The sequence below is a fragment of the Strigops habroptila genome, chromosome 5 (assembly GCF_004027225.2).
Source record: "Strigops habroptila isolate Jane chromosome 5, bStrHab1.2.pri, whole genome shotgun sequence".
Taxonomy (NCBI): Eukaryota; Metazoa; Chordata; class Aves; order Psittaciformes; family Psittacidae; genus Strigops; species Strigops habroptila.
This window is the reverse complement of record NC_044281.2, coordinates 56866533-56879994: the sequence shown is the minus strand read 5'-3', so window position 1 is coordinate 56879994 and position 13462 is coordinate 56866533. Positions and strand designations below refer to the sequence as shown.

Here is a 13462-nt window from a genome sequence, read left to right as displayed (position 1 = left end):
TGTGTGTTACTTTTCTTTGTTATATTTTTCTCTTTTAAATTCTGATTATCTGTGTATCATAGCACAACCCCAGCCCAAGTGGTATGTATGAACTGCACAAACTCTGGGGTATTGAGTCTTGACTGTGACGGGGTCAGGTTGTCCCTTTCCAAAAAAAAAGACATTTAAGCCTTGGCTTTACAGCAAATTACATTCTTCCCCATTTTCCTTATCCCCTGGCAACTCCTATGGCAGTAATTAGCCATCTCTCTTGCTCTCCTACAGAGACTAACAACCTTACCACCGCCCACCCTGAAACATCCTCCTCTGCTCAGTAGGTACTAACTATCCTATTCACTCAATTTGACTACCCAGATAATGTAATAAATTAAACTCTGAACTATTGTTTCTAACCTGTAATTTGCTGAATACTGATGACTCTCAAAAAGGCCTTCTTTGCTCAAAAACGTGTCATTGTTTTTCCTGCATGGGAACTAGTCTTATTAAAAAAAAAAAAGGTCTCTCTCACTGAAAGACTTGCTTCCCTTGTGGTCATCACAACTATCAAAATTGTAACACAAAACTTTTACATCAAGGAAAGAAGAGTTTATTATTGCAGCTATATGCTGGATTAAATATTTACAGAGTGAAAGTCTTTAGAATTGTAGACAATGCCAACTGAATTCAAGAGAAAAACTGCATTTAAATACTTTCAAAACCTTGATTGAGGTGACACATTCAATTTCTTTCAAAAGAAGCCTGCTACACCATTCAACAACAATAAAATGGGACCTTAAAATTTATTCTGTGTAAACTTTCTTACTATTTCATACTGCAGTTAGGATGTGAAGGAGACTCATCTGAAGACCCAGAGAGCAGACAGGAAGACAGAAGATGACATAAAAAGCTATTTTTTTACAGGAACCAACTATTTCTGGAATTTGAGTTCACATGTTTTAGCTAAAGAACATAAATTCAGTTTGTGTGTGACTCACTCTTTCATTAAATAATTGCACAGAAGTTTTAAATTAATCCAACTTAGACCTATAGGAAGTTGTCACTAAATAGTTACAACATATTTTATTTATGATTCTTGTAATCTGATTGCAGTGCAAACAATGAAAAATGTATCTAACTCCTGGTTCTCTAAACTCTAGTAGAGGCCTTCACAAATTACCAGCCTGATATTCACAGATATATCAACACTTGCAATAGCACTTTGGTAGAATGAGACATGCGTAGACAGGTAAACTCTTCTCAAGATGAAGGTATCACAAGTCAGCTTAATAAAATAGCATGTTTGGATTCTCTATAAAGAGAATGAATTATTAGTTTACATCCTCCTGTCACTAGATATCTTTCCTTGCTCTTTGATGCTGGCAATTGGTTATTTCCTTGAGGCACTACAGTGATGCATTTACGTGTCACCACATTCCTTACCGTGCTGAACTGTCACTCCCAGACTTCACATGGCAGGCCAATGTAGAAATTTAAGCATATCTGAGGGCTGACAAATTCAACTTCACAAATACCCTGCGTTCCTCTCAAGTCACTGCAGGGTTTGCTTTGTGAAATAAACATACAACCACAATTCTTATTAGCCAAAGGTAATAGAAAGGAAAGCGGGATAGAGTTTTCACCAGTTTGAGTGAGTACGTAGGGTGGAGCACTGAGAAGATCAAACACAGCATTTTTTTGTAACCTCGTCATTTCTCTTCTTCAGCTAGACAGCGGCTTCTTTTGCCATCACAAACTTGTGACACATAGAAACACTTAAGACCTTGGCCACAAATCACATTAGAACAGTTTCTAAAGGTGCATCTGAATCTAGCAGCAAGTAAGCACTGGTGGCCAGGATACTATAGCTATTTTCACGATGTTATAGCTATTTTTATCTTCAGTACTCCTTCAGTGAGATGTATTTAGCAGTTCTCAATGGATTTCTCTTCTCATCTTGTCCCATCTCCTCCTGCATCTACATACACTCTTAACAAGCAAAAAAAACTTCAACAAGGACTTCATCGTCACAGATATCAACAGGACAAATATCCTTCTGTGAAGTACGATTCCCCTTCTGCTTCTTGTAAACGTGGCTCCTACTAGCATATTTCCCTGCCCATAACTACTTGCCCAAGCAACGTAACTGCTGTACAATTTCTCATAATGGGCAGTCTGCACTTCTTTTGTGCTGAGAAGACAGCTAGCAAATATGGTTCATCTTCAGATTAATTATTTTAAGGCATTTTCTGAGGTTTCCCAATGGTTCAGCCCTATGAACCATGACAGTGGTAATTACAGAAATTTACCTTCTCATAACCTCTTGCAGTTAAAAGCAGTAATCACTTTGGAGGGCAAACAAAAGATCTCCCATCATTTCTCCACACTCAATGATATGGGGGGGGGGGGGGGGGGGGTGGAAATCACAAAACCCAACAGAACAGGATAGACTGTCCAAATAGATAGGGCTACCACATGTAGAGGTTAAGTATCAGGCAATATAAAAATGGAATTCTGAAGGCAAGTTTCAGTTCAAAGACACAGGCTGCCTCATTATCCAGAGATGTCTTCTTAAGGGGATTTACTGCAAGTCTGACAACTGCAAATGAGTTAAAGAAAAGAACAGGCGGAATGATAATCACAGCCACCACCCAAGAGTATGATACATAGCACAGTTCTCTGTTATTGACAACCTGTAGTTTCTTTCTCTGACTTTAAATGCAGCTCGTTTGGGACCATTATTTATATGGATGAGGAACTACATAAGAGGAAATCTATACCTCCAAAGCTGTATCATTCTCCTGCTTGTGTGAAAGACGCCAACAGTAAAAAAACAAAGTTGATGGGTGTAAAAACCCATAAGTTTGACTCACTGACTGTGTCAACATTCACAAAAGCACAGAGAATGAAGCAGAGACTGAGTGTTACAGTCTGCCTTTCTTTTGGAGGCAAAAAAAAATAAGGTCTCTGAGCAGCAATGGCTTTCTAATCCCAAATTGGCCAGTTTGTCCTCAAATATATTTTGTTAGAAGACAAAGGTATTTTGGGGACTAACAATGCAGAACCATCTCTGCTGATCTCCAGTTTGTGGGGAGGGAACACAAGTACACAACATGTTCTTGGAAGAAGTGGTTCCCAGCGCCTGCTATATTTAATTATTCTTCTGTGCTGTTCCTCTTATGCATTTCCGCTCCAGACAACCTTAGCAACTACAAAGACGCGAAGAAGCTTGAAGCTACCTGGGGATATAGATTCTAAATGAACTTTGAGTAAAAGCATTTAGTGCAGAAGTCTGGCAGGCAAAAGACTACATTTAGTAAGAACAAGTTATTTTAATTTGAGCAAGTAAATTGCTAAGGAGTGGAGAAGAGCAGGAAGATGGGAGAGGGAGATCAGCCTGTGAAAGCTGGAAGTACCCGAGAGTTGTTGGAGGAGATAAATAGCTGTGATGGAAAGGATGTCGGAAAACAACAGATTTACGGGGTCTGTTTCCTATAGAAGGATGTGCATGTAAGATTCTGAGGCGTTATGAGTGTGGCAACCTTTCCACACACTTTGCATACACAAGTGTCACAGACACAGCACCTAGCAGTTCATAAATCTTGCAAAATGCAGTTAGCAGCCAGCCTTTGAAAACTATTGCATTAAAACCATCACTTCTGTGAGGCAGACTGAACAATGGGGGCACATCCCTGCTACCTTAAATTGATGAAAGGAGCAAGATTTCTAGAACTTCAATCTAGCATCGGCTGAATCCAGTATTGTGATAACAGTTTCATTGCTTGTGGCCACGTTAGCCCAGATAATATCCTTCAGAGAAAAAGTGCATTACAAAGTTTTTCTTCTCCCCTATAAGAAGGCCTTCCTATTACCCAGCTGGCAAAACAACCGTTTAATGACCTAAGAAGCAGACCAGGGCACTTTACTCCCCTTAGAAAGTAAGTTGAGACGGAGATCAGTGTAACACAGTTCGTAAGATTTGTGCCTTAGAGTCCTGAGTCAGAATAATCAAACTTGAGGTTATTTAAGCAAATTCTCCAGTCCCAGGCTAGGTGAGCATCCTTGAGGGAGTCCTGACTGCCAGCAACACAATGTGGGACTTCTCACCTTTCCATTTTCCATTTCCCAGTATATTCAACCTCACCCCAGTCAGGAAAATTGAGAAAAGGAAGGACTTCTTGTGGTTTTCTGGCTTGCTTTGTTGCTTCTTCAGTCTGTTCATACACATTACTACAAACTAGAGAAGCAGTTTCACCTCCACGTTCTCCAAAGACACAGTATTAGCCAAAAGGCATATATCAAAGTACAGTGCAGGAATGAAGCACAAGCTAAACAAAGCACTGAATTATTTACAATTTGTCAAGGCTGCAGGGGAGTGTACTGTTCTCTCTTCTTATGAAATAAAATGTTCTTTATTTTGCTCATGATATATTTAAATATATCTGTAATTTTAGGACATTGTTGTGATTTGAATTTATATTTATGTTTTATGTTAGCAGGCTGGATAAGACCATAGTTTCTTTTGCTTTACCTCTACCAGCGCACATTTAGAGACACCAGTGCCAAGTCAGTGGTTCTCAGAACTGCCAATACACTGAATATAAGGGGCAGCACAAAGGAAATTATTTCCGATACTAAAACAAACATTTATTCTTCTCTATAATACCAACTCAAATAGCAGAATAGAATTTTGCTACTACTGTACTACACAACAGTGATGGACAGTTGTTCAGAAAATAAGATTTTTATCTGAGTTAACCAGGGGGGGAAAAAAAAAAAGTGTCTATGAATTCCATCATGCCACCAAAAAGACAAATTTTAATCTTGGGGAAGGAATTCAAAAGTTTCTCCACGCAAATTCTAATACACCTGGAAAGTCAGAGAAATGTATTGATTTCCACATGTGTTTTTCAATAACTCCCACCACAGCAGTCAGTGCTGGCTGATGTTAGCCTCAGCAATATCATTTTAAGAAGATAATTATGCCCATAGCTAACTAAATCTGAACTCCACTCATTCAGTGCACCCAGCAGCACCAACATTATGGAAGTAAAAAAGCAAGCATACATTATTGTCTCTTACCACAGTATAGATCTGAGGTTTGCGCCTTTTTGCTAGGTCAATTATATTGACTCCATTGTAATAAAGGTTCTCAATGCATCCATGGAAATTTTTCCTCTGAAAGGTTCCTGGTTTCCCTGGGACAGGAATCCCTCCAAAACTGAGCTTTTGGAAAGAATAACAACAGTATTTAGTTATCACCCTAAATGCAAGAGGGCAGAGCCCCGCTCCATGCAACCAGCTGGGATATTATCTAAGAACCAAGTCACATTAACAGAATCATCTTGGAGCACGAAGCAGAACCTGGCTGCCCAACAGGGGAATTACAGGCCACACAGCATTACAGCTGTTGGAGAAATGCTGCTGCCACAGACAGCTCACTAATTTGGAAACAACTTTAAAGAGCCTTGACACACCACTTCACCAGCCTAGTACCACCAGCCCCCCCTTCCCCAAATCACAGGGTTACGTTCAAATGGTCTCCAGTCCATAGCCCCCACCAGCCTGGAAGTTGCCACCTAGCAGCAGACCACGGCGGCCAGGAATTGTTGAGCAATGGGGGAATAAACTCTTCCCGCCCACAGAGGACTGGAATTGCCTTGAGCTGGAGTCACCTCTTTCCACAAAGCATGTATCTGAACAGTTCTGATTTCAGACAGTGGAGTGTAGTATCACACACACAAACTACCCCATTTGCACTTTGCAATCGTTTTCCCTAAATTTCCCTGTGGTTTGGTCTTTCCAGTACATGCACATGGTATATGCGACTGAGCAGTGTAATGGAGAAGTTCTGCAAGCTACACATTTGAAAAAACCTGCTGTGCTGTTGTATGAGTACTGAAAGATGTTAGTATCGTGCAGATTACAGCCTGTCACTTAATGGAGGGCTGAAAGCCCTGGAAGAACAAAGAGCCTAAGAAAAAAAAGCCTTCCAAAATCATTGGAGCATAATTATTTTAGATGACAGATTTCTAATAAGCTCCACTGGCCTTTTTGGCAAAGTCTTACTGGTGGTACCACTGAGTTTTTATTCATTTTACCATTGCAGCCATCAGCATTGTGAGTGTTAGAGTACAAGCTGGGATCCTGCAGCCACCACCCTTCGCAGTGCTTCCAGTGCATCAGGAGCTGCGCTGCAATCCTGCAGCATCCACTGCAGCAAGGGCATGTACTGCTGTGCGGCACCGCTTACGCGCTGAAGACTGCTGGAACCTGGTCAGCCTTATTCCTCTGTCATTCCTAATGGCTCACCTCAGCTCATTATTACAAAAATAAAGGGCAATTTGGAATTTTTTAACTTCCACTCCAACTAACACGCTGGGATACATAAGCAAATGAAAGCTCTCTGGATAACCCTGAAAGCACTTCCTTGAAAAGAAGTCCTTAATGAACTTGCATCTCAGTTGTCCTAATTGATGACTTCAGAGAAATAGTGAACAGACTCCTACTTTACATCACTTGCAGGTTTGTTATTGGCATAAGGGCTTATGTGGTAGCAATGGGGTTTTTTTGAGTAAGAATCATTAGTTCTTCCTTAACACACCAGACTTTCCTTCTTTCCTGTTCTATTCATTCAGTCTCCTGCTTAGGGACTGTGTACTGGGTTTCAAAACCAAAAGAAAAATCAATATCAATTATACCACTGCATTATTAAGAAAACAGTTTCCTTTGTGATTGGTAATAATTTTAATTACCAAACTAATAGTTTTATTACCCTCAGCAAGGCCTTTAATCCCTAAAGTGTGCTGAGATAAACTTTCAGTAGACTGTATTGCTGTAATGTTCACTTGAAAGATTGCCTCAGTGCAAATGGAAAGAAAATACACTGTGTGAAAAAATAAGCACTAGGGGCCAGGACTGAGTGCCACAGAGGTCAGTGGTGATACCGATTTACATCAGCTGAAGATCTTCTGTACCATGTTCCCTGTTTTGGAACATCTGGAAAAATTGTCTGCAAATTACATTGGAGCTTGAATTTTCCCTAACTGGCATCGCTCTTGTATCTGGAAGCAAGGAATTGTATTACTTTGAAATTAGGAAAACTGACGACTTAAAGATGGCTTTTCTCAACTCCATCTTAAAAGCAGTTACAGTTTTCACCCTTGCTAGTTCAGTCTGAACCTGTTCCAGAATCTCACTGCTCAAATGTGCTGTCCTTAATAAATGTACTCGTGATTTGGTAGAGCAGTGCCAGGGGACAGGTACCATTCTCTCCACCCTGCTTTGTGAAATGCAAAGAAGGGAATTTTAGCTGGAACATGGGAAGAGCAGAGAGCAGGCACCTGCCACTGCTGTGCTGTCTGCTGTTGTCCCTTGGGCATGCTGGGAATTGATCCTTTCCAGAGAAATGAATCCAAAGTGCAGAGGGGAAATTTGTGGTTTCTTAAGCAATGAACCATGCCAGCTCAACACATCCAGACAGGGTGATGGCTCTGACTGTGCAAGCATGACCCTGTGCCTCGTGGCCTAGCAAGACTCAGTTGACAAGTGCATGGGGATAAAAATGAGCATGGGAAATTCACATACAGGTGTGCATTGGTTAAGGGGGATGGATGAGGAGCTGACTTGCATAAAGATATGATGATATAAAAGTTTTTTAAGGTGTTTTTCTACTGCCTATTGGCCATAAGCACTGAAATGCTGAAGTGATATGAACTGCACTCTGCCACACCTTGGCCTCATCACAGGGGAGCACACCAGCCTCAGGTTTGATGGGCAGGCAGGTTGTTTCTCTGCTCAGTCCTCCCTTGGCTGAGCTGCTCTGGCTCCCTAGACCGGGATGCTCTGCATCACAACCCTAGATGTGAAGGGACCTGGGTCAGAGCTAGTTGTCTTGACAGTCATGTTCAGGGTCTCCCATTCCGAATGGGAAGACAGTGGTCTTTACCTGCTCATCTCTATGTGAAGAGATGTAATCCAAGCAGGTGGTGGCTGGATAGAAGCACAACTCAGAGCTGGTATCCCTATGGTCATGCCAATTGGATGCATGGATGGTACACAATGATCTCATTAAAATCATATTGGAGATGGTAGCACAGCACCTCTCCCTACAGATAAGTGCAGTTGCTCCCTGAAGATTTAACTAGAACCCAGGCTATATCTTTTAGTTTACCTCAAGCTCTGCCGTACTTTGAAGTGTAAGCATAATCTAATGTGTATTTGCCCAGAGACTGGCCATTTTCTGAGACTATCATATACAGAGTTGCACTGACATAGCCTTATATTTGTTAACTATAAAAGGAGCTCTCTTGGAATGAACTATTAAATAAAGAAAAGATCTTTGCTGAAAGAGACAGCTCAGAGGGTGGTTGTTTTTCATCACATTCATTTTATACCTATTCAGCCTCTTCTCCCATCTTATAACCTAAGGTCCTTCACACACCTCATAATCAATATCCAAGTGATCTGAATCCCCCTTCGTTCGGAAATGCTGGGTGTGCTTGTCCACCGTGAAGTTTACTTGCTTGTTGAAGCGCTCTATGAGAACTGAGTGCCAGTGCTGGTCATCCAGGAGGCTGCTCAGGGTGACGGATGTGTGACTGTTACTGAAGTGCAGGTTGGAGTCCCCTGAAAGGGCAGAGACAGGCAGAAGACACCAGAGTTACCTCGAGACCCTTAACTGAAGCATGGGGACTCAAGAGAAGCACAGAACAGTGCTCTTAGATGCAAACTGATGCTCTGCCCATCAGAAACAAACCCTTGTCAAAACTTGCTTTAGATTCTTTGGTCCTCTTACTTATATATGTCTGTATACACACATGAACACATACATACATTTTTTTCCCTCTGAAATTCCTGTGGTGAACCAAGAGGTTTTCCTGATGCTGCTCCCCACATTGCAGCAAGCAGGGGACGGCTGCTCTGCCTGTGCCCTTGGTTCTATTATGCATTTGAGGCCCTGGTGTTTTAACACCTCCCTTCAGGCTGCACAAAAATCTCCTGTCTATTCACTCACACTAACAGACCACTCCCGACGCTTCTGTTTCAACTATGTGATTTGTGTATTTTAACAAGAAAATTGCACATGTCCATTTTCAGAGAAAAAAAAAGCCACAAGTCAGTGAAGCAACATGAATACAAGTGTTTTGTTCAGCTCAAAAAGATTCTTAAACCTGGCCTAAATCTCCAAGAGGTTAGATCAAGAGTCATAAAAATATTTAGGCTCTAACCCTGGCAATTTCAAGAACTCTTCTGTTTTCCAGCTGGCTACATGTCTGAGCACTTCTGAGCCTCTCCTGGAAAGGAGTATGTGTCCTTTTTTCTATTGCAGCAGAATGGAGATAACACATGCTCCAAAACCGTCTGGCAAGATGCAAGCAGATTCAAGAGCAGACATTAAAACCCTTGCCCATGGCATATGAATGAACACAGAGCACTTGAAATGTTTAAAATCTGTACATTTGGAGCTACTCTGAAAAAAAAAAAAATCTCATCTCTGAGCATGTGTATTCACAATAGCATCTCTTTGGAAGAAGTAACACAGTGTATTTAACTATACTATTCTCTTATCCTAGTATGAAACATTTGTAAGAGGAAGACAAATCAATGGAGACATTCAGAGGCTTGGGATGTAGCTACTTGGTTCAAGTAACATCCAAACACCAAATCGGAAAAATGCTGCATTTTCATTTCTATGCTTGGATGAACTAAACAAACAGAAAGAAAGAAAATACTAGTTGGAGCCTAAACAATTAATGAGCTTACGTAAAAATGAAATCCAAGAGCTGTGGAAAATTGTTACTGACATTTAAAACAAACATAATTAGGCACGAGGGGAAAAATGCAGAAAAAATATCTATGAATTCTGTTTTAGTACCTCTAGTTTGCTCCCACTAGTTTATGTTTTCTTCTAATTCCCCACATCATAAACAGTGGACTGAGATACTGCACTGTTGCCTGCTTTATCTGCTCTAGACAAATTTCTTAAAGTGTCCTGAAATTGCTAGTCCGAGATCTGTCCCTGCTAATACAGTACATTACTAGATGCTACATCTCCCAGTTTTATTAAAAACAGCCTTGGCAGTCTAAGCACCATGTCCTGCATGACATCAGCCAAGTCTGTTCTCTTTTGCTTCCCCTACCACCTTCTCTGACGAGTATTTAAGCTGTGAGCTGTTTGAGGCACACAGCAAGTTTTGTTGATCTCAGCTGGAGTTTCTACATACTGCCTAATATAAATAAGAGATTTATAAAAGCAACCAAGACAATCCTTTTTACAGTAAATGTGAACCAATAATCCTAATTACCCTTACCCAGGTTGATGTGCAAGGAGAGCTTCCCTTTCTGCAGTTCCAAGGTAATGTAGTCTCCACGCTGTCCTTCTGCATGGAATAAGACACCATCCCCCTGCATGCTCTTGAACTTCAAAGAGACCACATCTTTGAACGTGCTCATAAGCTTCTGATTGAACCTGTAGAGGAGTGAACTTCTGCCGTCGAAGTCTGCAATATCTGACTCTGGGAGAAAGAAGATGGCAAAATGAAAAGGAGTGCATCAGGAGAGGGAGTGTACTTCTTCAGGATCTTTTCAAATATCACTTGCAGCCAGGTTTTCTCAGAAGCATACATCCACAGGATGTACATGGCATTTGGGCAACCATATTTCACCCATTTCTATATGGGGAATGGGAACACTAGGATAAAAGCAGAACTCCTCTGCACTTGTTCTCCTCTCTCTCATGCACGACTGCTTTCTCACTCAACTTTTTAGAACAGAACAGGTGCCTTCCATCATATTCAGATCTCAGAACATCCCTTATCACATTTACTGTTTGTCTCAAAACACACCCAGGATGTTATTCATTACTTTGAACACTTCAGTTGTCACCCCACTTTCTGTAGCTTCCAAGCATCTGTTGAGCTGTTTCTGTGTGCCAGCCATGCCTGCATCCACCTCTGCATCTAAATAAGCATCATCTTGGCCTCTGAGGGTTGGCTGCTTATTTGAGATGGACATTTATCAAGCATGTTTCTGCATGCGTATTGACTAAGCTGGCAGGAATAGTCAAATATCAATTCAAAAAGCTTTTGAAGGGATTTCATGGGAACTGGGCATCTAAACTGATTATACACCTTTGAAAATCCTATTAGAAACATATTTTCCCCTTCAGCCAGCCTCTAAAACCTAATCACTGTGATAGAAAACAAGCTTTCAATTCTTCAGTTGCAATTGTTAATATTTCCTTTGGCAGCAGCAGCCTGCAGTACTCTCTTTGCTTTATACAGTAGTATTTTAAGCAAAACATATTTTAATAAACTTTTCAAAAAAAATTTATAGACATATATATATATAAAAAACCAGAACATTTTAACTAATACATTGTCTTCACACGTGTGACTGACATACATAAATTCTAATTTCTATCCAAAAGCAATTTGGCACTTGTAAATAACAAATCTGTCAAATGGTATTTCCTGTTGTTAAGAAAAATATTAAAAATTAAGAACACCAGATGATGAAGAGTCTGAACAAGGGTTTATTAAGCTACAGAACTACTTTGATCATGCATAAAGACAAAAAATACGTTCATAGTAGCCAAGAAGAAAGAACACAGACTACCTTTGTTTGTGAACCACATGTTTTAATGATAATCTACAGCTATCAGCTTTCCATTTTCTTTTAAAAACTGAAAGGTCCATATGCAAAACAATCAAGATTTCCAGGCGAGCAACTACACTGTGATTAAAGTTGGTGATTTAAGTGACCTAAACTCCCTTAAGAGTTCTTCTATCCTTTTAAGCATTAATGGTAGTTTCATTTGTGCCCCTCTAAAACCACAAATAATAGGGATTGTTTCCCCCCCCCCCCTTTTTTTTTTTTTTAAACTGGACCAAGTTTTAAAGAGGTTTGCAATTAAAACTATTATAAGCTCAAAAATAAAAGACCTGTTAATGATTTATTACCATGCAAACTACCATCAATAACTTCTGCATGTTAGAATGACAGTTTGTACAGAAGTTTGATGGCAGACTTACAAACTTTGTAGGGAGCTCAAGATTTAAATTTGAAATGAAATTATATCAGTCCAAAACTGATTACATTCCAAATCAGAAGGCAACTGATTATTTCTTATGAGAATAAAACCACAAAGAAATTCAAACCTGAGAAAAATTCACTCCAGAATAAACTAAGACCAACTTCTAACCTGTGATGTCAGAATTATAACATGCTGTTTAGCATCATATGTGGAACATTTGCTAGCTTAGGAAGTATCATGAATACAAAAGTATTCACACCATCTGCTTTTACTGTTTTTTTACTTCTGAATTAGGTGTTCAGAAACAGCTCCTTCAGAATTGCTGATTTCTCTCTATTGACACCTTGACTGCCAGTTTCTATAAAGGGAATTAAATTCATAGTTTGTTATGAACTTTCCCTAGATACATAAAACGCTTCAATTTGTTTAAAGTAAATTGCAAGTGTTATCATAAAAATGGTTTCATTTTAACACAGGCAGGAATTAGGAAATGGCTTATAAAGAAGTTAGTCTTTGATTTCCAGTACATTTTCCAGTTAAAGGTGATTTTCCTCCTAGTTCTCAAAAACGGAGATAATGTAACAGAGCAGTGATTTAACATTGTCATAATAGCAGCCCTTTCTTCTTTTCCTTCTTAAAATCCAAGCATTCAACCAGTCTAAATTCACACTTCAGTCCTTGTTCTCGACTAAGCCACAGCATAACACACAGTTCTTGAAGAGTTCTACCACTGACATTTACAGAGTATAACACAAAGGAAAACCTGTTTCTGAAAGGTTCTGCTTCACTAATTATCAGTTGAGAGTACACTGGCCAATAAACAGCCCTGAAAGAAATGGGAATATGTCAAGTAAATGCTAACACTGGCAGCCAAAAGTCATTAGTGGCAGTTTGCATGACAACAAATCATTGTCTTCCTGTTAGAAATTGAAAGATACAGCAAAATTCTAATACAGTCACTCCAGAAAACTGGCTTGTTTATTTAGTCCATGCATGTCCATAATCCACTTGCAGCAAGAGGACAAGAATCAGAAGCTTTGCAAGTTTCAGAAACCTTGTAGGAATAACGCACTAAAACACAACACGTGGTTTCATTCTGTACTGCACACCGATTTACTTACACTCCTTGAAGACAGACTCAGTCTGGGTGCTCTTCTACACTGTCCGTAACAACAAGGCTATAAAACTCATCAAAAGTGGTAACAGGCAAAAGACAGTTCTTTCATTCTATTCTCCACTGACCAGTAAGTCAAACAGATGTTTCTGCTGTACATATGTACAGAATTGTTTAAGCTGGAAAAGACCTTATTAAGATCATCGAGTCCAACCATTAACCTAGAACTGCAAGTCCACCACTAACCCCCATCTACACCACATCTACAACCTCCAGGGATGACGACTTCCCTGGGCAGCCTGTTCCAATGCTTGACAACCTTTTGCTTGGTGCTT

At 40.0% G+C, this 13462-nt stretch overlaps 1 protein-coding gene across 2 annotated transcripts in view; it reads right to left on the bottom strand.

The window, feature by feature from the left end:
• Positions 1-13462, bottom strand: part of CNTNAP5 (contactin associated protein family member 5) — a 311837-nt gene that overhangs the window by 152217 nt on the left and 146158 nt on the right. For both annotated transcript variants that reach the window (XM_030487762.1, XM_030487761.1), the window contains 3 exons: positions 10290-10493; positions 8420-8604; positions 5059-5202 (listed from right to left, as the gene is read on the bottom strand). In XM_030487762.1, coding sequence (XP_030343622.1) covers positions 5059-5202; positions 8420-8604; positions 10290-10493 — 533 coding nt within the window. The remainder of the gene's footprint in view (positions 1-5058; positions 5203-8419; positions 8605-10289; positions 10494-13462) is intronic.